The sequence below is a fragment of the Drosophila tropicalis genome, unplaced genomic scaffold (assembly GCF_018151085.1).
Source record: "Drosophila tropicalis isolate 14030-0801.00 unplaced genomic scaffold, ASM1815108v1 contig_859, whole genome shotgun sequence".
NCBI lineage: Eukaryota > Metazoa > Arthropoda > Insecta > Diptera > Drosophilidae > Drosophila > Drosophila tropicalis.
Window position 1 is genome coordinate 13,300,620 of NW_027173353.1, and position 23,850 is coordinate 13,324,469.

Consider the following 23,850-nt stretch of genomic DNA (forward strand, 5'->3'; position numbering starts at 1 on the left):
CTTGGATTGGCTGCAACTCATCCCTGGCCACATTGGCTGTGAATCGGGGCATAGCTGGCACCTTGTGCAAATAAAACACCTCCACCGGGTCGGGGATGTTTAGTTGTGTATAAAGCTAAGCTACCTTCTTCATTTAATTACTATCTGTCTTTAGCTTAAGCTTTTTCGTCGACTGCTGTGTTAGTTGACGTAAATAAAATAAATAAATATTTGTATATGCAGTCAGCCAAGTCAGTAAGACAGGTAAAATGTATTTCAAAAAGTAAATTATTATGTTATTATGGCAGAAGCTAGTGGTGTACCAAACATTTAAAACAAATCAACAATTTAAGTATGTCATAAAGGATGTTCAGAATATCGTGACAACACTAGTAGAGAAAATAAACAATCAAGAATATTTAATGTATTTTAAAGGCATTTTTAAATAATTGTCCGATCTGCAATACTCGGGCATTGCGCAGTTCACTGCTTTAAGTTCATATTTAGGTTTAACACCTAAAAAAAATAAAGTAAAGCGTCTCGCCGACTTATGTAGGTATTCCATGCACCAGTAAAACAAATATATTTTGAATTCATAATAGCAAATGCATTCATGTATTTATAAAACAAAATGTTCGTTCAAATGCTTTTTTACTACATAGAATAACTCGCTCACTCAAGGTTAGACGCACCCTAGCGCCCCCACCAGACAACGGCCAACTCGGTCGCATTTACTAAAAGAATACACATATCAAATAGTCTTTAAGATAAACTTTTTTTTTTTCAAATTGCGGGGGCGGAAACTCGATCACTTTACATCCTACACGAACCTACATATGGTGGCTCTATCTCTTATAGTCTCCGAGATCTAGGCCTTCATACGGACAGACGGACTTACGGACATGGCTAGATCGACTCGGCTGTTAATACTGATCAAGAATATATATACTTTATGGGGTCGGTAAAGCTTCCTTCTGCTCGTTACATACATCTTGACGGCTTTAATATACCATTTCATCCTTTGCGTCCATGGTATAATTAGGTTATGTAAATATAATAAAATATCTATCATCTGCGTGCATAATTAATTTGGTTTATACCAAATTTGGTGGTCTTAGCTCACTTAGTCTCCGAGTTGAGGAGAAAAAGCTTCCTTCTGCCTGTTTCACACATTCGATTGCATTTCTATCAATATTAAATGTCGAAGATTATATTGCTCCACAGTTTAAATGGACAACATCGCAAGCCCGAAACGATAATTAAGAAAGTGAATATTAATTTAGAGTGAATATTGTTCAAGAAAAAATATTATATTATGAAAAACATTAAAAATTAGCAGGACAAAAAACTTCGTCCTTCATGAGCCTCCCGGATAGTTTAAATTATGTATTTTAACAACAATGAATAACCGCACCCTCCATCATGTAAGAGTAGGTTAGATTTGGATAAGGACGACTATTGGGATTGATCGATAATATGCCAATGTTTATTATTACAATAAAAAAACATTCGTATTCACATGGACCCAGTGCGCATATGAGTTATCTTAAACAAAATATGGAAATACCAAATTATATTTATACAGGTACTTATTTACATAAATAGGAATGTGCGTGTGTGATTGTATCTCAAACGTATGTACATATGAAAATGTATGTAAGTTCGACGGTGCGGAATTCGCGGTTTAAATTGAATTCGGATGCCAGCTGAAGTTGTATGTGTGCCGGCGAAGCTGGAATTGATCCTCTTATACACCACTGGCACTATCGCTAATAATATCATATCATAGTCTTAGGGAAATAAATTTTCATATTTTGTATTGTATTTTCTCGTATATGTATGTATGGCTATATAAATGTGTGTATGAATGTGTTTTATCTATGTATGTATGCGAATGGTAGTTTTAGTGGGATGGAGAATATTTCCAAATGTGTGTGTGTGAGTGTCTGTGTGTCTTACAATTGAAGATTGGATCTGAGAAAGTGACTGGAACGGTTTTTTCATCTAGCCATAGATGAGTTAAGTACCCATAGTCGGCTCCTGACGAATCTCTGACTTAAGCTTCACAAACTCCTTGGCAACCTCGTCGTTACTTCTCTGCGAAAGAATGCGCAGAATTGTCCAACCAGTTTCGTCCATCTCGATTCGACGTTGCAGTGGTAACCAACAGGCCACCGACCCCTAAGGAAATCAAATCATTTTAACAAATGCATTTATTGAGAAAGTTTAACTGTTGCACTCTTGCCTTTTCAGATATATCCTTCAGTGGTATAACGGCAACACCCACCAGCCGATCATCTCGTGCGAAACAATAGTCTTTCACGCAAATGTGTAGTTCAAAGAAGTCAAGTTGTTCCTCATTTCCAATGGCGCTACAAGTAATATGGATATTTATACAGTTTCTTGTTATGCCTATGAAGAGCAACAGTTCCAAGACTTACAAGTTAAAGGATTCATTGTACTTTGGTGACCAGTTGTTCGATTTTGATTTAGTGGCAAACTTTCGTTTCTTGTCCTGCAAATGTGGCCCAATCAGATTGATTTCGACGAAAGGCCGAAACATACCGGAAGGTATAACCCATTTCAAATCGTTGGCAGCCACAACTGAAAGGAAATGATAAGTGTTATTGTTGAACATGGGTTCCTTTGGCCAAATACTAACCTTTCACAGTAACTTTGTGCTCTCCAGTACCCGGGTGAGAAAACAGGTCAATCTGGACTGAAATCTCACCGACGCTTTCCCTCAGCATTCTCGGGATCAACTAAACCGAATTCGAAATTATGGTACATTACAACTTTCATTTAGATGGTGTAACCACCTACCTTCATGTACTTGACTGGATATGAATGTTTTGATCAATGTGTCGGTCATTTGTGTGTATAGGCTGAGGGCGTATCGCAAACTTTGCAACTCTGGCGACTTCTCTAAAAATGTTTTCTTAAGTCCATTGCCGCCGGCATGGAAGTACTGTTTGATTGTATCTAAGGCAACGTCAAGCACGGCACATTGTTTGGGTGAAAGATTCTTTTCCACCTCCTTCGACATGTCCATGACACCACTAAGGGCACTTTTCACGTCCTGCTTTCCGGCCATGTGCGACTTAAATAGACGACCCATATCCTCTATTTTAGCATTGGAGGCCAGATTTTTTGCATTGTCGGTGAGGTGTTTGAACATCATCTTAATTGTAAGATAAGTCGTTGGTTTACTAGAACTGCACTTGTGACTTAATACTTTGTCTATGTGAAAACTTACAGTCTTATCGGTCATTGGGGGTAACACAATTGTCTTCTCCAAAATACGCATTACAATCTTCCAAAGCTCTTTCAACAGGCGCTTCAACACAGTTTTTTCGCATGACTGGGCGTACAAGGTCAAAGAACCATCCAAAAGATCCATTAGGGGTCGCAACACCTCGTCGGCTTCAACAGCAACTGCGTTGCGTTGGGCAGCTTGGTTGCCGGCAACAAGGTTTCCACTGCCCCCCTTTATAGAAAGCAGCATGTCGCCCAGCTCCCGGACCGACTGTGTTATGCGAGGCTCCAGGCTGCAAATTTAAACGAAGGACAATAAAGAGGGAAATGCAATACACATATGCCACATGGTCTTACCTAATGGCAAAAAGGCAAGCTAAATCGTCCAGAGCCGAATTCAAGTTTTGTTGCAGCTCCTTTAGAATATTTGCAGCATCTTCTTCTAGCTTATCACCACCCATGGACTCAAACATTTTTTCCAACTGTACTCTTAACTGTTGTATGTTGTTCATAAGAATGCAAGCCTAAATATACGTTAAAAACAGAAGGCGAGTCAATGAAGATTAATTCAAAGAAGAAAAAAACACTCTCTATAATTATATTATAATGAGACATATTAATTGTAGTTAGTACATGTCGACCAAACCAACTTCTTAAAAAAAAAGCACCTAAATTTTTCTCTATGTGTGGTTTCTTCGCACTGAGCAGGCGAAATAGGAATATTTCGAAATAGAATCTGGTACTTTCAAGTCGAAAATACTCGGATATTTTATGAAATCGTTTTAAATTGTTTGTTGCCACTTGATGCACATAAGAGTTAAGTTTCCATAAATTGGGTAATGTTTGGAAAATTTTGTACTTACAATTCTTTCGTCCCTCATATGCTCTGGAAACTCCATTTTCACAATATCGGCATAGGCTATTAGCACTTTTACGATTGTTTTAGCAAAACGCCTCATGTAACGTTTCCAAATTTCTGGATCAGGACACTCGAGCTTGCTAACAACATCGAAACATTGCGTCAATTGAGTGAAAACGTCGACTACTGAATTGGAGAACAGTGCGTGCTCACTGCTCTTTTGAAACTGAGAGAGTATATTGAATGAAAATTAAGTAATGTATATGTGAACATTAAAAGGCTTATTTATCGTCCATAAACAGTTAACCTCTGTTCGAGCCTTAGAACAGTCACAAGCTTACCCCGTCCTTTTTGTCTCGATTAAAAGCGCCGTGAAGATATTCCAAAGAGACATCATCATTCTCATTTAACCATTGCATCACAAATGGTTCAAACCACGCGGGATAGTCAGGAACGGCCCCTTTGTATGGAGGCACCTCCTTTACGTAGTTGCTATATAGCCATTTAACCCGAAAATGTAAGTTCATATAAGCGGATGATTTGCAAAGACGATGCTGTTCGTGCTCCTCCAGGGCGTACTTCATATCAACAGCAAAGAGGTGCCACATGGATGCTGCTGACAACTACGGGAAGTTAACAATTTTTTGAGAATTTTAATTCGAACATAATAAAAATTAAGCCAAATCTCGAATACTGCAGATAATGTTTACTTATAAAAAAAAAATAAAGTAAGTTAGTCGTTTCGCCGACTTCGGTATACCATGTAACAAGTGAACAAATATTTTAAATTTCAAAAACCTAATGTAATCCCAAATGCTATCTCACTTACTTTTACAAACACCCGAGCACTCTAGCCATTAGCCTACTGCCATTTCCGGTCTTAGGAACCGGCTTCTGTTTACGTTTCTACGTTTATAAAATTTGGTACTTTGGTAGAGTTTAATCGACTAATTAGTATGCTGAATTTGATAGTCTTCGGTGGTCATTGTCTTCTATATTCCAGGGACGGAAGCGGTCGTGTCAAAAATACTACATAAACCTTAGCACCGTATGTGTTGCACGAGATTATGTACCAAATTTGGTTACTCTAGCTCTAATAGCCTTGTGCCACAAAAACCTTTTTGTCCAATTAATGGAATATGTACCAAAGAACGGCCTAGACACTTAAACTGGAGAAATGCGTCTCTCTCCCAGAGGTTTCTTACTATTCAAGAAATTTATTTGTTAACGTACTTGGCCAATGTTCAGCTCTTGCGGGAATTGATTTAGCACAGTGCCATAGCTGTTTTTGTCTTCATCAATGACGGATACAATTAGAGCAATCAGCTTATGCCAGAAGTCAACACTGTCTAACTTCGGCTCGTGGTCATCGGGGGGCACGTTTAGCTTCGTTCGGGTCCACCTTACAAAAGTCAAAATGAATAGCTGCTGAGGCACCACTAAAGTTGAGATCTTACCTGAAACTCCCTGTTGTACAGTTCATAACAGTTCTCAAACAGGAATTGGTACGTGGATCGCAGACAGGCTTTAACGCAATCTTTGACCACCGTGCTTGCCCTTGGTGGACTGGACAGTTCTTGTACCTTATCGGGATTAGATGAGCATAATGAAATCAATTCAGCAAAAATAAAAGGAGTACTTACTTTCATGCGGAAAAATGTTATGCTTGTTAGTAGGTCTACTGTAGACTTCAAATCCATCAGCTTCTCTGGGCTCGATGCCGGGAAATTATTTCTATACATAGACAGGTCGATTCTGAGAGAATTGTGCAACTGATCCAACAACTTGACGAATTTTTCTTTCTATGGAAAAATTAGGAATCTTTTTTATTAAAAATCACTTAATTTGGATTTGCTGTACGAACCCCGAAATTGCTTGCTGCAAAGCGGTCACTAGCTGAAACTGCAGAGGAGGCGGTGGTGTGCGCATAATATGCGTTTATATTCGCCAATAGAGTACTCATAACGGCGGGCACACCTGGGCAAAGATACTTGGCCGACAGACAGTGAAAGTGCGTCATTGCCTGGTATATATTCTCTATGCCGTACCTCATAGAGAACTCGTCTACAATTTCTTCAGGGATTTCGTCGAAATACAGTTTCCAGGCATCATCGCCTTTTTGAGTTGGAAGTTTAACCTTCGCAAGTGAAATTGAATAATTGACGAATTGATGAATCACCTGCATTAACCAACGCATTTGTAAAGCTGGGGGTTTCTTACCATGCCGCTGTTTTCCTCGCAAAGGTAGTGGAAAAGATTTTCATGGAGGCAAGTGTACTGCACGTGATAGGGTGCAACCTTTTCTTCGCCTTTTATTTCAACAGATATGTGAAGTCGAATAGCTCCTGATACAGCTGACTTGTCAGTTCTTTTTTCCAGATTATACCACACGTCCATTTCGCCGGATAGAGTGCGAACTTCGATTATTGTCTGTCCGAGAAAGTCGTCTGATTCACGAGTCAGTTTCTGGCGCAGTTTTGACTTTAGGTCGTTGTCCTCATCCCAAACGCGAACTTTGATGCGGTCTGACGAGTTATGGCACTCACTGTCAGTTTAGCAAGTGCACGAGTACAGTAATACAATCAGCATTAAAACCAATACCGTAATAATACTTATCTACGAACACAAAATCCATGCATATGTATATGTACATGTGCATCAGAAACTGGAAATGATGCAAACGGACCTTACAAAGCCAAAGTCCTAATTTTGACTTTCCTTCTAAAACTGTTGCTAAATTGTGTCAAAACTTTAAGGATGTATGCTGATGAACGACATTTTTGAAGGCGGTCAACGCCGTTAAAATATTTACACAGAAAGAGTATTCTTTAATTTGTTTCTTGTTTACAATTTGTTCTTTTATCGTTGAATCTAAATCTAATCATCATTAATAATTCTATCAATTTCTATTACCTATTGGATTTAGCCGACAGAGTTAAATAAAACGACACAACAAACTATTTTAAACTGTTACCTTCTTTGATATATGTATGTATATGTAAAATACTTTTCCTATCGCATCGACTAGAAAATAACTTCTTTTTTTACCATTTACAAAATTTAATTAAAGAATCAGTCCAATAGCAATTATTTCTTAATAAACAGCCTTAAAATGAATATACTTGAATCACCTAACCCTTGCCCTAAGGCTCCAGCTAAGCCAATTTATCATACATACATATAAAATACAAGAAGTTGTTTGATTTATTTTAACTAAGCACAATGCGGCATCCATAGCCAAATTTATAAATGAAACATGACTGACAATAAGAAATAAGACATTCACATTCATTGTTCGTCAGGATTCGACCAGATTCGATATAAGTATGCTGAACTTTTTGGTGGTGCGTAGTGAGATTGTAATGAAATAGTCACGTGTTTCGACCGAAGAGACAGATCAGTGTGCGATAAAAATATTTAATGTAGAACAAAACTAGTCTAGATTGACTTATAATTTGGGGACAGGATTGAATGCTTCGGTGATTACGACGTAATTGGTCGGTAGGAAAATAAAGAAAGAAGAGAAGATAGGCAATCGGAAATAGAGCAAAATGGAAGAGTCGGGGCAGATTTAAAGGGTGCATTGCGGAAAAAGATACAGATAGAAGTAGTACAGTGTGGCCGCTGAACGACATACGAATGCGAGTAACAGTACATTTAGAAAGAACACAAAGAATGCAGAAGTAATCGATTGAAATACTCACAAGTGAAACTTCTCGTTCCACACAGGGTTTAGCTCCTGGGGCATTGTGCGCGTTCGTTTTTTGACTTTGCTAACCTGCACCGTCACATAAGGATCACTGGTACCGCTTTTATCCTTCGCTATCAGGCCTTGAGCACAAATCACTGCACAGTGCATCCGATCGTCAGATATTTTGGTATTTTGGTATTTCGTTCGTTTCAACACCAGATCCAATTTTGATTGTTTTCATAGCGAACGACCATTAAGTGTGTTGTGTTGGATGTTGAATATATGGCGGGCACATACGGAAAGATTAAATTAAATAGCAATTTGTGTTTAGGTGGAGTGTTTGATTTGGGATTTTTTTGTGTTATAGGGCAAATAAAAGGAGTAACAAATGAAGCATTCCGTGGGTGAATTTGGGTTTGTTGTGTATGTATTTGTGGAAGTAATACGCGTGATGTGTGTGTGTGTGGGTTTTTTTTTTTTTAATTTTTGTGGTGGTTTGTTGTATGTGGTGTTTTATTTTTGGATTTGAAACGAAGAGAACCGTTTTGAGATTAATATTTTTCAATATGTTTAAAATTTATATTCAGTTCCAATTGGTATTTTTAGAGTTTGTTCAGTTTTTATTTTCAAGGGAGAAAGAAGAAGAAAAAAAAACGGAGGTTTTTGATTAATAAATTGTTTTTAATCAGTTGACAACTCTGGAGCCTTGACGAAGCAGTCTTTATCTTAGGCACCGACTCCGACTGCCAACTGTCTCACACAGGTGTAGATAAATATATATACATATATGTACATTAACTAGATTATGTTCTACACGTGAAATCGGCAACAGGTATAAAATTTGGCTGATCGGTGATCAGTGTTAGTTGTACACATGTACATATACATACATAGCAAACATAGAAAATAGGAAAGTGAACTGGAAAAAGAAAAATTGTTAATTTGTGTTGACATCATAAAGAAAAACTGGAAATGTATTTAAAAATTATTAATTGCTTGTTTTGCACATTATTGTTTGTTGTTTTCTTGATATAGGGACATACATACATACATACGCATGTGTGTATGTATGTATTTTAAGATGTTAATAAATACAAAGATAAATGTTAGATATAGATGCTGTAAATTATATACATATATGTACAAAGGATTAACTCCAAAAAACAATTTCATTGCTTATTGGTATCCATTGGACGGTGGCCAAGATACCAAAAATCCATTAAGGAAAATGGAGGCAACAATAAAGCGAGAAATTTTGTGTGGAAACCTCAAGTCGGATATAGCTGATAATAGCGATATAGGTTTTAAATATTATAGACATACATACATACATACATACATATATGTATTTATAGTACTTTGAAAAGGGTAAAAGTAAAAAGGTAAAGGATAAATTTGTTTATTTCGAGGTCGCAGGCTTCATGCAGTAACGGTTCTCGTGTGTATGGTTACTTATGTAATTGGAAGAATGCAATTTTACGTGCGTGACAGTGCAAAAGAGTGGTAGAATACTTAAAAATTCATAGTTCAAAATATTTTTACGGTTCAAGTCAAGTTTCAAATGTTGGAATCAAGCTTTGTAGTACATAATTAGTGTTATGTTTTTCGTTCACTTCGCACTTTTATTATTATTTGAATTCTAAATTATGTTCGCAAGACCAGAAAAAAAACCGTATGTTGCTTTACAATTGTGCCAGTTGCGAATTCGAATTTCATGTTGTACGAAATCGGTTTGAAGTTTATTTTGAATTCCCTCCATGTCCTCATAAGGTCATTTTTGAGCATGTATGTGTGGGCTACTCACGCGCGCCGCCTTTAATTTCAATTACTTAGTCAAATGTGAACTTAAAAGCACCCGCATTAACAATCCAAGCTGGAACACACATACAATGTATTTGAACAACTGGCAAACTTTTTGAATGCTACATAAAATACATTTGCGATTGCAAATGGCGCGTGGGAGGACCTTTGCGGTCGGTTTATACATCGGGTTCTTAAAAAGAAACGTAACTATGTAAGAAACATCTGAAAGGAATGCATATAAACCAGTGTAAGGTGTGTCTGTATGTGTTGAAGGTGAACTAGTTTATTTTATATACAAATTCGTTTAAACGTGGATACATGTGAGTCATCAATAACGGTCTATGGGACTCTTTAAGAAAAATTCAATCAGGGTACTCTTTCAAAACGAAACATATACATACATACATATTTATATACATAGTTTCTATTGTTGGAGATGTTCTTTTTGAAAAGAAATTCGAACAAAAGTCAATACATATTTCCTTTTTGTGAACATTTGATGTAGTTTCTCCACAGTGGTAAGGTTAGTTTTGCTATGAAGGAGGTGAAAAAAATAGTTGGATAGTGAAAAAGTTATAAAATAATTTGGATTTTGCCGGATCGGACAACAAATAGCTCCAATAGGAAGTGGAAAAACGTTTGATCTAAAAAGTCACTGTTTTCGACCGATCGTTCTTATGAGATCAAATAGCTACCCGATCGTGATTGTTTATAGGTGTAATAAATAATATGCATATAAAATTTCACGACAATAGCTCAGACTAAGTTTTTAAGAAAAGTCACTGTTCGTGACTTTGTATGGGAGCTGTATGATATTCGATTCTGAATCCGACATATACAACCCAAAACAAATTTCAAGTCTGTAGTTCTTACGGTCTAGGAGGAATTTGCGTTGGCCTGAGGGACGGACAGACCGACGGATGGACATGGCTTTTTGAACCGGTCTCGTCGTGCTTATCAAGAATATATATGTATATATTTTGTATGGTAGGAGATGCTTCCTTTTATGCGTTGCACAGTTCTGACCAAAATTAATATACCCTTTTTGCAAGTGTATAAAAATGTTTTAATATGACAAAATTTCAAATGACAGAATTTGTTAAAATTTGCTTTAATAATTTGTGATTAATATTATCTCGAGTCTTCTGATTTCTTATGTACATATGCATGTATATGTTTTTTTAGTATTTTTACCATTTGACTTATGGACATAAATGGGTTAAATGTTATATTACCTTTACCTACATTAACTGCAATGGCTTCAAAATACCTTCCAGCCGACATGGATTCGATAATATAAAGACCCATGTGGTCATTGGTATTTATTAGGCAAATGCAGATAGATCAACCGATGTTAATGAGTATACATATGTACATACATGTACATATGTACATATGTATATAGCGTACATATAAAGAGATATATACAAATTGTTACAAGTGGTGGAGTGTGTGTAGTGGAGTCAGGTTTAAAATTGAACAAATATTATTAAATGAGAACTAAAAAACTAAGGGATGTCTAAGCAAAAAAGAATTTAAAAAAAATAAAACCAAATTTTGGTTTTGTCGGTGTATTGTACCTGTGATTGTTAGTTTGCATGACCATTTAGATGTTCCCTCAACAGTTGCGTGCTCAGCTTGTTCTAATGAATCTATGTGTGTGTCTGGATCCACACCAAATGTCATCCTTAAAATGAATTGAATCGATAGCATACATATATAGATATATATATACACATATATAGATATATATGTATATGTTTTGCACAATATAAATGGTACAATAAGATCTCAATGGAGACCTTGTGTTATCATAAATCCCTATTTCTCTACCCACCCAAACTTTTCTAGACTTGTTAACTTTCTACTCCGAACATTCGATTGTTATTAACACTAAATTCAATAAATTATACACCGAAATTGTCAAACATTGTTAATAAGTATATCCAAGTTACTAATTCGTATTTTGAAGAACCGAAATATTGGAGTCTTACTACCGTAACTGTTAGTTAATTGATGCAGTTTAAATAAAGATACATACATACATAAGTGTGGATACGTGGGAGGTCATGGCCTGTCAATGAGAGTTCCTATTTCTCTTGTAACGGGCTAATTATTTCGGCAGGTAAGTCTTATAAGCATACAGACTATTATCACAGATGCATACATTACATCATATTGATATTTAAATATATTAATAAACATTGAGCTTTAGCAAACACATTATGCCAGTCGAGTCGAAATTGCAATAATAATACATACACTAACATACATACAGACAAAATTTAACTGAAAACCACGACGATTAGCAGAGTAGATGTACATACATACATATGTAAAATGCAATAAAGCTCAAACCTGTGATTGCTATTTTGGCCGACCATTTACTGGTGCCATCCAGGACACTCTGCTTCACCGCTTTCATGTGCCCAGTGTGGCTCTTCTCCTCAATGCTGAACACGGCTCTAAATACGGACATTGTGATCGTAGTTATGGGTTTTAAATTAAATTACATACTTATACAAATTTACAACTATAATAAAGCAAAAGTTATGAATGCTCAATATCTAATTTAAAAAGCTATAATATAATTCACATAACCCAAGCATCTGAACCCTCACATAGAACTCTTCTATCAAATTCAATGCTTTGCTTTTATTTAACAAATACCAAGTAGTCTCCTTTTGTTCTGGTAGTCTCTAGTCCTCACCTTACCTGAAACTTGGCTTCTGATATCAGTCTCTCTATCACATCACCTTACCTGATCAATTCAAAGATTTCTGGCTTCTCACGCTCTCGCTGCTTCATTCGGTCTTTCATAGCGGTGATTATCGAATTTGCTTTATCCTCGGCTCCATGTTTGGAACTCTTCTCAGCAGCACCTGTGAATGGTATTGTTAGGTGGCAACCAACATTAGTTTAAACGTGCATTAGAAAGCTTACGTTGCAGACAGTCAGCGTTCAGCAAATCCTTGCATTTCTCATGACACTTGACGCCGCACTCTGTGCAGCGCACGCCCTGGCGAGCGATTCCCCATAGCAGGCCCTCGCATTCATAGCAATAAGTCGGCGACGTGGCTGTCCAGAGCACAAAGTTATGAGGAGTCGTTGACGAAATCGGGTAGATCAGCGCCTGAAGTGCTTTTTTGTAGACATGCATTTTCTGTAAAGGTTAACACAACCAACTAATCAAACGTCTGATTGGACCATGATTGTTATTTCTAGAAGACCGTGAATTCTACTTTCGATTTACTTTAATTGAGATTTGCACACACAATAATTTGAAACTTGAGCCCTTAATTCAGACCTGGCTAAGTTGGACGATTTTAAATTAAGTAACGTAAGAAAAACTTGGAAAACCTATGGGGGTATGGAAGAGTATAAAATTCTATACGCGGATTCAATTTGAAATGTTTTTTGTTTATGCTTGTTTCATAGGTTTTTTTTATCTTATTTTGGCGAAGAATTACATTCTATTTGGCAAACTTTTTTTTTTTTTGTTATGATCAATTAAGGAGTTGACTACTTACCAATTCCTCATCGTTAAGAGTAGCCCTCGGTACAGCAGATGTTAGCCCAGCGTTTCGTTTTGTTGCCGCCATTGTCTACATTTGATGTAGATTAGTACAGTGATTTTTATTAGTATTGCTTTTATTAGTCTAGCAACAAGCAAAGGTATTACAAGCAGCTTGTATCAAAAATTTATATTAAAGTAAACTACTGCAACTACTTAAATCGAAATCGATTCCAAGGTAATTCCAAATAAGAAATTGTACAAAATAACAACAAGTACAAGAAAGAAGCCGCATCAAGCAATTTAATTAAAAGTAATGTAACGCAAACCAAACTCCAACTAATTTTAAATATGTTGAAAGCGAGTACGACTGCAGTATGAATAATTCCCTCGTGGCAAGATGTGAGGTGCTTTAGCCATCTAATGCAGATGTTGACAATTGGCAAAGCGAATTATAATTACTGTGTAGTCGGTTGTTTTGTAGAAATGTTGAATTTTGTAACAGATTTTCAAGTGCGGATCTATATTTAGTTAATTAAGTAGCTTTAGTCGATCTAATGTTGGAGCACATTCCAGGATGCTTATGTATGTATATGCGTGTGCGTCTAGCAGCTTTATGTAAACTCTATGTACTTGTATCGATGGCTATACTGATATATACTGCACACAGATGCAGTGTCGAAATGAGCTTTTATTCGAGGATAAGGGGCAGGAGATATCCCTTGGCCATATTAGTGTGTATGTAGGTATGTATGTATATATGTGTGTGTTTGCCGCGTGGCTTAGTGTTGTTCTACCAACCGTATTTTGGTTTTGATCTTGTTCACACAGAGTGATTACACTATTTTTCTTCTGTTGTGCGAGGGCGGCCGGTAACGTTTCTGTTTGCTGTGGTTTTTACATATTGGTCAAAAGTCAGAAGAAAAATTACCGATTACTTGATGCTTCTGTCCTCTAATTCATCTGTTCTCTCCTAATAGCTCACATAACTCAATTTACACAACCGATTGGAAATTAGTATTTAAATATGGCGGTCTCCGCATTTCTCTATAAAATTCATTTTGTTTCATCCTAATAATTTACATATGTCAAAGTTCACAACCAATTGGAACATAAATCATTTACATCTGCTAAGCGAGTGCTTTAGAGTATCGTGTGAATTTTGTAGACTTGTGTAATGTTTACTGTGCAATCTACATTTCAACATAAAGAAAAATGCAGAGCTGCACGTGTACGGCAACTGTGTCGCTATTATATATGATAAAATTTGTACAACTGCTAAGGTGAATAGGTGAATAGTAAAAAAATCGAAACAATGTGAGGAAACAATAGGCGTTCTATACCTTGAGCACCTGCAGTCCATTAAATCACCGATGAAAGAAAACGAAATTTGAACATCGTATTTAAATAGTAGTATGTATGTAGGTAAAGTAAGCAAAATGACAATGATGGAAGTAAAGATGGAATTAAACGGGGAAAGATCATCAAATGGAAGGAGGAGGTCAAAGGTGTGAAAAGTCCCCGATGTTATGAATGTTCTTCGGAAGGTATATATCATGATTGCTTACCAGTTCAGAAACAAGGGGGATGGATTTTCGACGAGGCCGAATATCTGGCATGCTGTCAATGTTACTATAAAATGGATTATCGCCAGGATGTCCATTGGTGCGTATTCCAACATCGCCAGTGCCGCCACCATTCTGCAAATAAAAAATGCGATATTTCGTTTCTTATGAGAATTTAAGATTTAAAAATGTTTAAACTACTTGGCTGCGATTTTAGATAATCAAAATTAGAAATTGCGATTTGTTAAAAAAGTAAAAGAAATTTCTTACACACATGCACTTTTAGTGTAAAATGGTCCTGTCGGTATAAACAACAAGATCCCGACGCCTATAAATCAAATACACCAAATTTGGTATGTAAACATGTGAGTATGGGCATTTCCGTAGAGTAGCTACGGAGGCTTGTACACATTCAAAGTTTAAAAGTGTTTTTTTTTTTTTTCATTTTGCAAACTATAATGATAATTGCACGGAAAAAACTAAAGTCTCTTCTGGAGCCATTTGCACAAGGAGGATATTAGCGAAACTAGAAACAAATATTATGAGTTGTTTTCATTACACTTAAACCTGACAATTTTTGCAGTTCCAGTTGTTTCAGTGCAGAGACAGAGTTTTCTTGAGCGCAAGGAAAATTCTAAGGCTTGATATTATCACCCAGTCGAAGGCCCAGCACCAATAACCAAAATTAAAAATCTGGGGTCCTAATCTGTCCCTCTGCGGATGGTTATCTCTGTCTGGGGCATTGTTCAGCTGTTGCTCACGGGCGTTTACCCTTGGAGGAGGAATATCACACTCTTGAAGCCTTCTACACAGCTGCCAACAAGGCTTACAACCAGAACGCCTACAACTGCTGGATTGCCGCCTTCATCTATGTGTTCACGCTGCTCCTCTCTGCCCAACAGTTCTATATGAACAGCAGGGTGACTGCCAACTAAACTGGATATGAACTTCAACTTTTTTCCGTTGGAAATATTTTTTAAGTTCACTTAACTTATTGTATGATATTTCTAAAGGTTTTGTTGCTGGAGTGTATATTAAATCAAATACTATAATGTTTAAGCCTAAACTTCTGTTATATGCGTAATGTAAATACATTTGTCCATGAAAAAAAAAAAAATACATTCCTCAGTTTGATTACTTTCTATCTAATGGAATATTAAAGCAGTTACAGGTATTGTAGAGATATTTAAATTTAACTTTAAAAAACAGAAAAAAATGTGTTTTTTTGACAATGCAGTTCAGCCTGTTATAGCTGAAAACTAAATTTGCTACCAACTCTCAAGTAGGCAAAGGAAAACCTTTTTTTTTTAGTTAATTGTGATGTGCTATTAGTTTTCAGGAAACAAAAATGTTTTTCTTATAAGAAACTCCTTTATAATCGACATTGTATCCCTGTACGACAATTTAATTGCTTATATCTTAACCAGAAGTTCGGGTACAAAGCCTAAGAACGGCCTGCAAAATCAATGATTTGTAGCCTCAAAATATCTAGCTTAGGTTTGTTATCATCTAAACCAGCAGAATGAGTGCTATAAATTATATAATTGGATAAAAATTACATATTAAACTTATTAATGGTGATAAAAAATCTATAGGTTAAGTTATTGGAAAACGCTTAAAAGGTAAAAAAAACCAGAGGGAAAGAAAAGTTTTGCTGTCTCGATGTACATATGTACATAAAAACAATAGCAGAATTTTCTTGTTTACATAATTATATTATTGAGAAAGCTTGTATAAATTACCTTTTCTTTATCTTTGCTTAACACATCTTCTTTGATCTTGTCTTGGTTATTCCTTTCCTCGATCTTTCTTTCTTTGAGTGTCTTTAACAATTTCCACTTACTACTGCCAAAACCGGCGGCTGCGCCGTTTCCAACACTAGATTGAGTTACTTCGATGCTAGAATCCTGACTTAAAAGTTTTTTCGGACTTGATTGGCTAACTATGTCAGTCGCTGATGCTATGGCCTGAGGAACCAATTCTAATTCTGAATCCATTTCGGGCTGACTTGGAGAAGAGTGTTTAGTGCTTTGTTCTACCAAATTCAAATCATCATCACGAATGTCAGTGGGAGCCCCATTTGTAGGAGACTCTCCGTTTTTAGAGAGTAGGGCTAGGAAAGTTCTCTCCTCATCTGGAGCCTCATCAGTGGCAACTTCATCGCTTAATTCTGCTGGTGTATCAGGTCCAGATGTTGCGCTTGATGACGCCGATTCTTGTGAGCATTTTTCGACTATTTTTTGCTCCGATACCGATTCAACAGCAGCTGCCTTTTGGGCGGTCGTAATGAAACTTTTAGACTTTTGTGACGGCTTCTGTTTTAGGCTGCTATCTTTAAAATCGTTTTCTGATTCACATGATGAACTTGAGCTGGCTACATGTTCGCGATCGCGTCGTTTCTTTTTCAAGCGTTTTTGCTGGTGTTTTTCGCCAAGTACGCGTTGCTCCTTACGAATAGATTCGGTATCTTCGTGCGTTTTAAGGTCAGAACCAGCCTGTTGGAGATCGCCGTTCACGTCCTGCCATGCGCTATGCATGTCACAGACTCTGGCAAATTTCTCAGTTGGTTTTTGCTTCTTCACACCATCTCCACTATTTACCGCAGCTATGTTCGATGTTGTGAATCCGGTTTGATTTCCGGCTTCAGACCCAATTGATATGTCGGGCTGTAGTCTAACGACGCACTTAAGTTCATTTAGTACCTTGGACATAATCTGCCTAACGCCTTCATCCGGCGAGAACTCAATTTCAGCAGACAGTTCTGGATAGCAAAAACCGTCTTCGTCTATTGTCAACTGCCCAATCTGCGAAAATAGCACGTCTTTATTATTGCGCTGTTCTGCCTCAGCTGTGCGTTGCTGTTCCAGTTCCTCGAGCTGTCGTAGCTCGTAGCAAAAGTATTCGTCGTCCGTATCAATGCTGTCTTCCGTACTTTGACGCCGAGATGATGAAAGCGTGCGGCCCGAATGCTGACTACGATTGTCATCATCGTCCCGTGAACCATGACCCAAAGAGCTTGGAATGTCTAGAGACTGATGTGCCGCGAACACAGAACCACCCACTATATTGCTATTGCTACGATTCGTTTGTTGCTGTTGTACATTAACTATTTTGTTTTGCGGTGGGACATGAGGGGAAGTTGGGGTGCTAGCTGTTGTTGCTGCTACATGCAACAAGGGTACGCTTATCTTAACTTCACTTAGCATGCAGGTCACGCCAATGTCACCGTCCTGGTCGCCGACATACAAGGAACTACTTTTTTCAAGACATGCCTTTGCTTCAGAAGTCGGGGTCTCATTGCTCTCAGAAGATTTTTCTGGAATTTGCTCAGATATGTTTATATTGTTTTGCATAACCGCACGTTGGTGAAGTTGAAGATTGCTTGTGGGAAGGACCTCTGACTTCTTTAAATCTCCAATGATGGCGAACACATTACTATTATGACTCTCGCCATCATCATTTAATTCACCAAATCCAGTAGCAACCATTTTGCTGTTATTATAGGCAATATTTTCAGCCTCCGCATCATCGGGGATAAGGGAATCGACGTCCTCCTCATCGTAATCATCGATGGCAGGGTCGGAATTCGTATGATGCCGAGAGGAGTTCTCATTCGCCGACCAATCATCATTATCCGACGAAGTGAAGCCTGGTATGTCAGTTTCGGAGTCAGAGATGCTGGAGACGGGGCGCGGACCAAAGCTCTGCCGTTTATACGTCTTCGCCATCTGCATTAGATGGTTCATTTTGGCTGAAAACGAACGCTTCTTTTGCGCTGCATTCGTATTTGAACACGTCATTGACTGGGAGTGTGAGGCTGTGGCTCTTTGCATAATGCGCAACGGTATCTTTTGTATGCGTTTAGACAAATCTAAATGGCTGCCACTTACAACTTCATTACCAGCGCTTCCACACCTGTCTCCCTTTTGAGATCGCCGATGACCGATTAACGGATACGAGCCCACCTGGCCACGTCTTTGCACCTCTGGCCCTTGCCTTTGCACATCACCGGGTAATGATTGAGATCGAGCATATTTGGCTGGGCGTTTTAACTTCAAATTTTCTGGCAATAGGTTGTTAAGCTTATTCCACACTTTTGTTGGTTTGTGTGGCGCCCCTATAGATTGATCCCGATGGGAATTTTTCGACATTGGTTCGGCTGACGCAGATTCGCTGGAAAAGTATTCAATAGGAGAATCTAACGCATTAATCGACGGTGAACTGATCGCATGGGATTGCGCTAAGAACCCAATATGTTGTGAATGCTGATGCTGTGACTGCTGAAGGCCCATAAAATCCAAATTTCGGCTGCTGTTATAGTCCGCAATGCCGTTTGATGATGGATAGTAAACCAGACGGTCGGTTAAATAGGGTTTACGCGACTGATCCTGTCGTTCCAAGTAGTCTATATCAGTTTCCTCATATCCCCGTGATGATCCTAATTCGGGAAATTGCTTGTCTGACTTGATTACACTTCTCTTTGAAGATGACTTGGTCGCTGATATACTTATTTGGCTCTTTAGTAAGTCTGGCATTCGGCATTTAATATTTGCACTTTGTTCAGAACCATTTGTAGCATTCGAAAGCCGTTGAAGTGATGGGTATTTGGGCTCTTTACCACACTCGGTCTCTTGTTTATCCGTCTGCTGGTCCCACTTTAGCAATTCGTCTACTGTGGAAAATTCTTTTTCTTTATTAACATTAACATTGAAAATGGATTTATTTTCATAAGCCGAGCAAATAGGCATATTTTTTGAAAGCTCCTGTATATAGTTTAAGTTTTCTTCGGAAAATACGTATCCACCGTCAGAACGCGATTCAGTGGCGGTAGGTTCAGCACGGAGGTCGGCCAATCCGTATGGATATCCCAACTGCAATTGTAGCATTTCTGTATTGATGTCTTTGTATTTGTTCAAAAAGGGATTGCAGTTTTGTATGCTGAGGGGCACAGGTGAATTTGGTGACCAGCCACTCATAGAGGACAGTCCCGAATCAGATTTGGCTTGACGTGGTGAAATGTGCGGCTGTTGTTGCTGATGAGTCAGTTGTTGTCTCTGATCAGATGTAAAAGGATTGGATGAATCCGCTCCCATTCCATCATCCCTTCCGACAGGAATTATATCTTCAAAACCATTATCGAATGGTGCCGGAGGCGGGGGACTTTGACTCTCTCGATTTCTATCCAACTGAAATATTTCATCCAAATCTCTTATATTTTTGTGTTTATCGGGGTTTTGAAGATGCAGTAGGAAGAGCATGCTGTTATGCCGCTCCAAGCTTTTTTTTAGTGACTTTATGTATTCGTCTTGGTTATAAATATTGCTGGCCGAACTTGATAGATGTTTGATGTGATTTGTATCGGGACATGGACTGCTGTCCATGTACCTCTGCTGTAGTCTACATTCCTCTTCGGTGTCAGAGTTATTCACTTTTAATCCATGTGCATTTGTTATCTGCTCGATGGCTTTTTTTCGATTGATTTCGATTTCCTGCGTCTCCAGTATCTTTAGCTGCTCATCCAAGTCTGACTTATTACGTAGCAAGTGTGCACTATAGCCAGCTCCAGTTTTATTGGGATCGGGTATAGAGAGCATAGTGGAATTACTAGGACTCTGGTCTCTGTTAGAGCTAGCACTGTGGTCAAGTGCGGGCCCGTTTCTGCTTGTTATTTTAAACTCGTCAAATGAATTACCAACAAGTTTCTTTAGCGTGTCAATATTCTTGTTAAATTTTTTTATCACAAGATCAAATTTACGATTGGGTTCTAGTACGTGAAGACGGCGCATCTCCTCTCCCATTGTAACAGGATTAAGTAGCAGTAATGTCAAGTTCTTATCTACCTGATTAAGTTTTTCAAAGAAGGTAACTTCCGACCGGATTTCCTGACGTAACTGACGTATTTGTGAAGCATTTAACGATTGCAAATCTTCAATTTTATTTATTTCACGTATCATCAATTCAGTTATGGTATCCAATATCGCGACGTTCTGATCGGGGCATAAGCTGTCGGAATCATCGAGATACGATTTCAGATTGTCATTTTTCTCTTTCATTGAGGTTTTACTGCCTTGTGAGTGCTGCTGCTCCGAAAGTGAATTCATATTCTTGTCTTTGTTAGATGTGGATTGTGATTGAGCAAGTATGCACTTGAGATTATTAATCATGTCCATCTCGTTTTTATAGTGCTTCTTTTTTCTGTGCTTTCTTGACTCTTTGCCTACGTGTTGATCTGGGGAGGCTCCTGACTTAATCAACTTACTGGCTCTTAAAGGGGCAGACACCTGCGATGCAGTAAGTGCAAGTTCAGTGTCTAAAGCATCATCCTCGTTACCTTCGTGGATCATCATTAGGGACGATGTCGATCGTCCACTACTTAATGCAGTGATATGTTCGTGAGCAGCCTCAGACTGTTGAAGAAGATGCTCTACTTTTGATATTTCCGAGCTTAAATTATCATCACGATATGCTTCATTTAAGGTCTTATAAAAAGTCTCGTTCATTTCATTATTCAACACTTTGGTTTGCGCCGTTCCGCCAGTATCTTCAATGGGTAGTACTTGCTTCCCCCCTTCGCCCGTTCTAAAGGCGGCTAGCCGAAAAAAATTGGCCTCATCAATAAGCTCGTCTAGTTCATCCTGATTGGTTGCAGGCACAGACATAGAATCCATTCCATGCAAACCTGCGCCGGAATTAGAGTCTGTTACTGTCATGCAATGGTTATCTGCTTCATCGTGAGAATGACCTTTACGATGTCTATGTCCATGTGTGCGACTCTTTTTGGTCAGTTGGGCCAAGTTTAAGAGACTACTAGATGTTGTAGAAATAGAGGCGGCAGCTGCAGACCCCGAGGCAACTTCTTGCAGCACGCGTCGCCCATTAAGGAATTCCATTAACAAGTCAGCCCTGGCATTATTTGCCAGAACCTGCTGCTGTTGTTCATACAATATTATATCCGAATCCGAATAAAGCTTTTGGCGAGATTTACTAGTATCAACGCCTGTATTAAGCAACCATTTGTGCTCAGAATTAAAATCGATTTGGTCAGCTTCCAAATCCAAGTCACGGTCATCATCGTTAAGAGAGCCAGGTTCGTAGTCCAAAAAAAATTCTTCGCAGTGATCGGCTCCTAGTCCCATTCCATATTCGGAGTCCACAAAAAAGCCGGAAGCATGTCCGAGGCCATCGTCTTCGGCAGTTACGGAAACACCAGATTCTAAATTCAAGTTGGACATATGCTTTTCGGCTTTGTCGTCAACCATGTGTGAATTTACATCCATTACCAACGGAAGGAATTCAGAAAAAGGTGCTTGCGTCTCAAGGTCAAGGTCGATGTCCACATTATGGTGTGGCTTAGCTGATGCAATAAGACCCATGAGGTTGCTTACTACAGATTGCTGTTCCACCGAAATATTTTCAAGTTTCTCTAAGCGGGTCCATATTTTACCGTATTCGGTGGATAATAAATCCAAGGCGCGCCAAGCGAACTTCAGCTCAGTCTCCAGCAAGCTAATCCTAGTTGCTATTTTGTCCATATAGTCGGAGATTATGTAGTCTGAGTGTTTTTGTGAATTGTAGATTTGGGAAAGCTGCTGCTCACTTCTGATGGATACCATACTGCCTGAAGCTGGGTTCGACCTTGACATCGACATTTGCATGATGGCGTCGCTACCAATCAAATTTGCTTGTGACGGTTGCGTCTTTTTGGCAAACGCCTGTGGTGTTGGATGCAGTTGCTGCTTAATTTTAAATTGACTCTGTAGCGCGTTTGCTGCTGATGCATAAGGGAGCTGTTGCACACCCGAAACGTCTTCAGAGCCCCCACAAGAAAATTGATTGGAATCCGACATCTGTGTGGAATGCTGTTGCTGGTAATTCACAGATTTATCTGAAATTCCTGAGGGGATATCCTCAAATGGTCCTTGGTTGGATATGCCAAATATTGGTGGTATCGGTGACGAATGCGACGTATTGATTGACATCTCGCGAAGTGTTCAGGAAAACCGACGGCCGCAAATTTAACTGAATTTGATATATATCATTTTACAATTTTTTCAAAATAAATGGGTACGTACATACTTTAGTTTGATGTCCCAGATTATATAGGAGTTTCAAGTATATTTTAAGTTCACGGAACTTTTCCTACTTTTCTTAACGAATGGAAATATATTTTGTCAACTGATTTAATTTAACTTTTATTAGAAAGGCAGCCCTGCAAAAATAAAACTATAAATCGCATAATAAAAATGGACAAAGCCTACATTTTCGATCGGCTGTAAGCCAAGTATTTGAAAACTAGCTACTCTGTACTGTAAGTGTGTGTATGTTATCTCTGCATTGTTAATGCAAGCTTAATGCATTAGCTCAACACATTCGTACATTCACACAGACGCATGATAACATATATATATTTATGTATGTGGATACATACTGACTGCAAAGTTTTCGTCATCGGACAACGAATTCTTACATCCATATGTAAATGTAGTAATTATGGAGATCTATTTGTACGTAAAATATATGTAAATTTGACATTTGGTAACATGAGGCTACCCCAAATATATCTCAGTTTTTAATATATGTATTTCTTGTCAGAATAGTTCGACCTTCGAGGCAGAAGTGTATGTTAAACTGCCATTCCTGACACAATTTTTTTTTTTTTTTTTGTATTTTTCATAAAATTATATGTATACACATTTTATTGACTTCGCTTTTGTGTTATGTTTGTTAGTGCCTGGTGTTGTTCCTCAACTTTTACTAAGATTATTTATCCTGTCACTACTTTACATACGCTAGAAATTAAAAAACTATTTTGCAAAACTTCTTTGAAGTATAGCGACAATTGTTGTATTTTCTGTCAAACTACACAACGATGCAACACTGCCCCGATGTGAATTCCGAAACGCTGAAATGTATACTACAACTTGATGGGCTCTGTCGTGATGTGTGTTCTTGCTGTCTTCAACTACACATACAAAGTATTTGAGTGCGTACACACTTATGCTCTCTCTTTAACATGAGCGTGTGATTCCCTCAGAACTTTCACCTATCGCACAGGAACGCTGTGAGACCATACAATGAAAAACGTTAGCTTTTGTGTCTGTATGCAGTCAAATATATACATATGTACATGTGAACGTACCTAGTTAAACTTATGCTCATGCTCAGAGAGCCAAGATGAGAGAGT

At 38.1% G+C, this 23,850-nt stretch overlaps 1 protein-coding gene and 1 pseudogene across 1 annotated transcript; one reads left to right on the plus strand and one right to left on the minus strand.

Moving 5' to 3' along the window:
* Nucleotides 1-1,443: 1,443 nt before the first annotated feature.
* unc-13 lies at nucleotides 1,444-23,516 on the minus strand. Its single transcript, XM_068295928.1, is given in 25 exon segments — nucleotides 1,444-2,160; nucleotides 2,225-2,351; nucleotides 2,421-2,583; nucleotides 2,642-2,720; nucleotides 2,722-2,741; nucleotides 2,803-3,160; nucleotides 3,236-3,527; nucleotides 3,592-3,758; nucleotides 4,098-4,319; nucleotides 4,435-4,716; nucleotides 5,327-5,467; nucleotides 5,469-5,495; nucleotides 5,551-5,676; nucleotides 5,737-5,895; nucleotides 5,958-6,230; nucleotides 6,314-6,638; nucleotides 7,798-7,939; nucleotides 11,946-12,052; nucleotides 12,349-12,469; nucleotides 12,531-12,750; nucleotides 13,118-13,192; nucleotides 14,670-14,801; nucleotides 16,409-22,685; nucleotides 22,743-22,889; nucleotides 23,455-23,516. Coding segments are annotated over 23 exon segments (9,957 nt in total). The 5' UTR covers nucleotides 22,646-22,685; nucleotides 22,743-22,889; nucleotides 23,455-23,516; the 3' UTR covers nucleotides 1,444-1,998.
* On the plus strand, nucleotides 15,355-15,619 carry LOC137582006 (ribonuclease kappa-like; annotated as a pseudogene).
* Nucleotides 23,517-23,850: the final 334 nt, after the last annotated feature.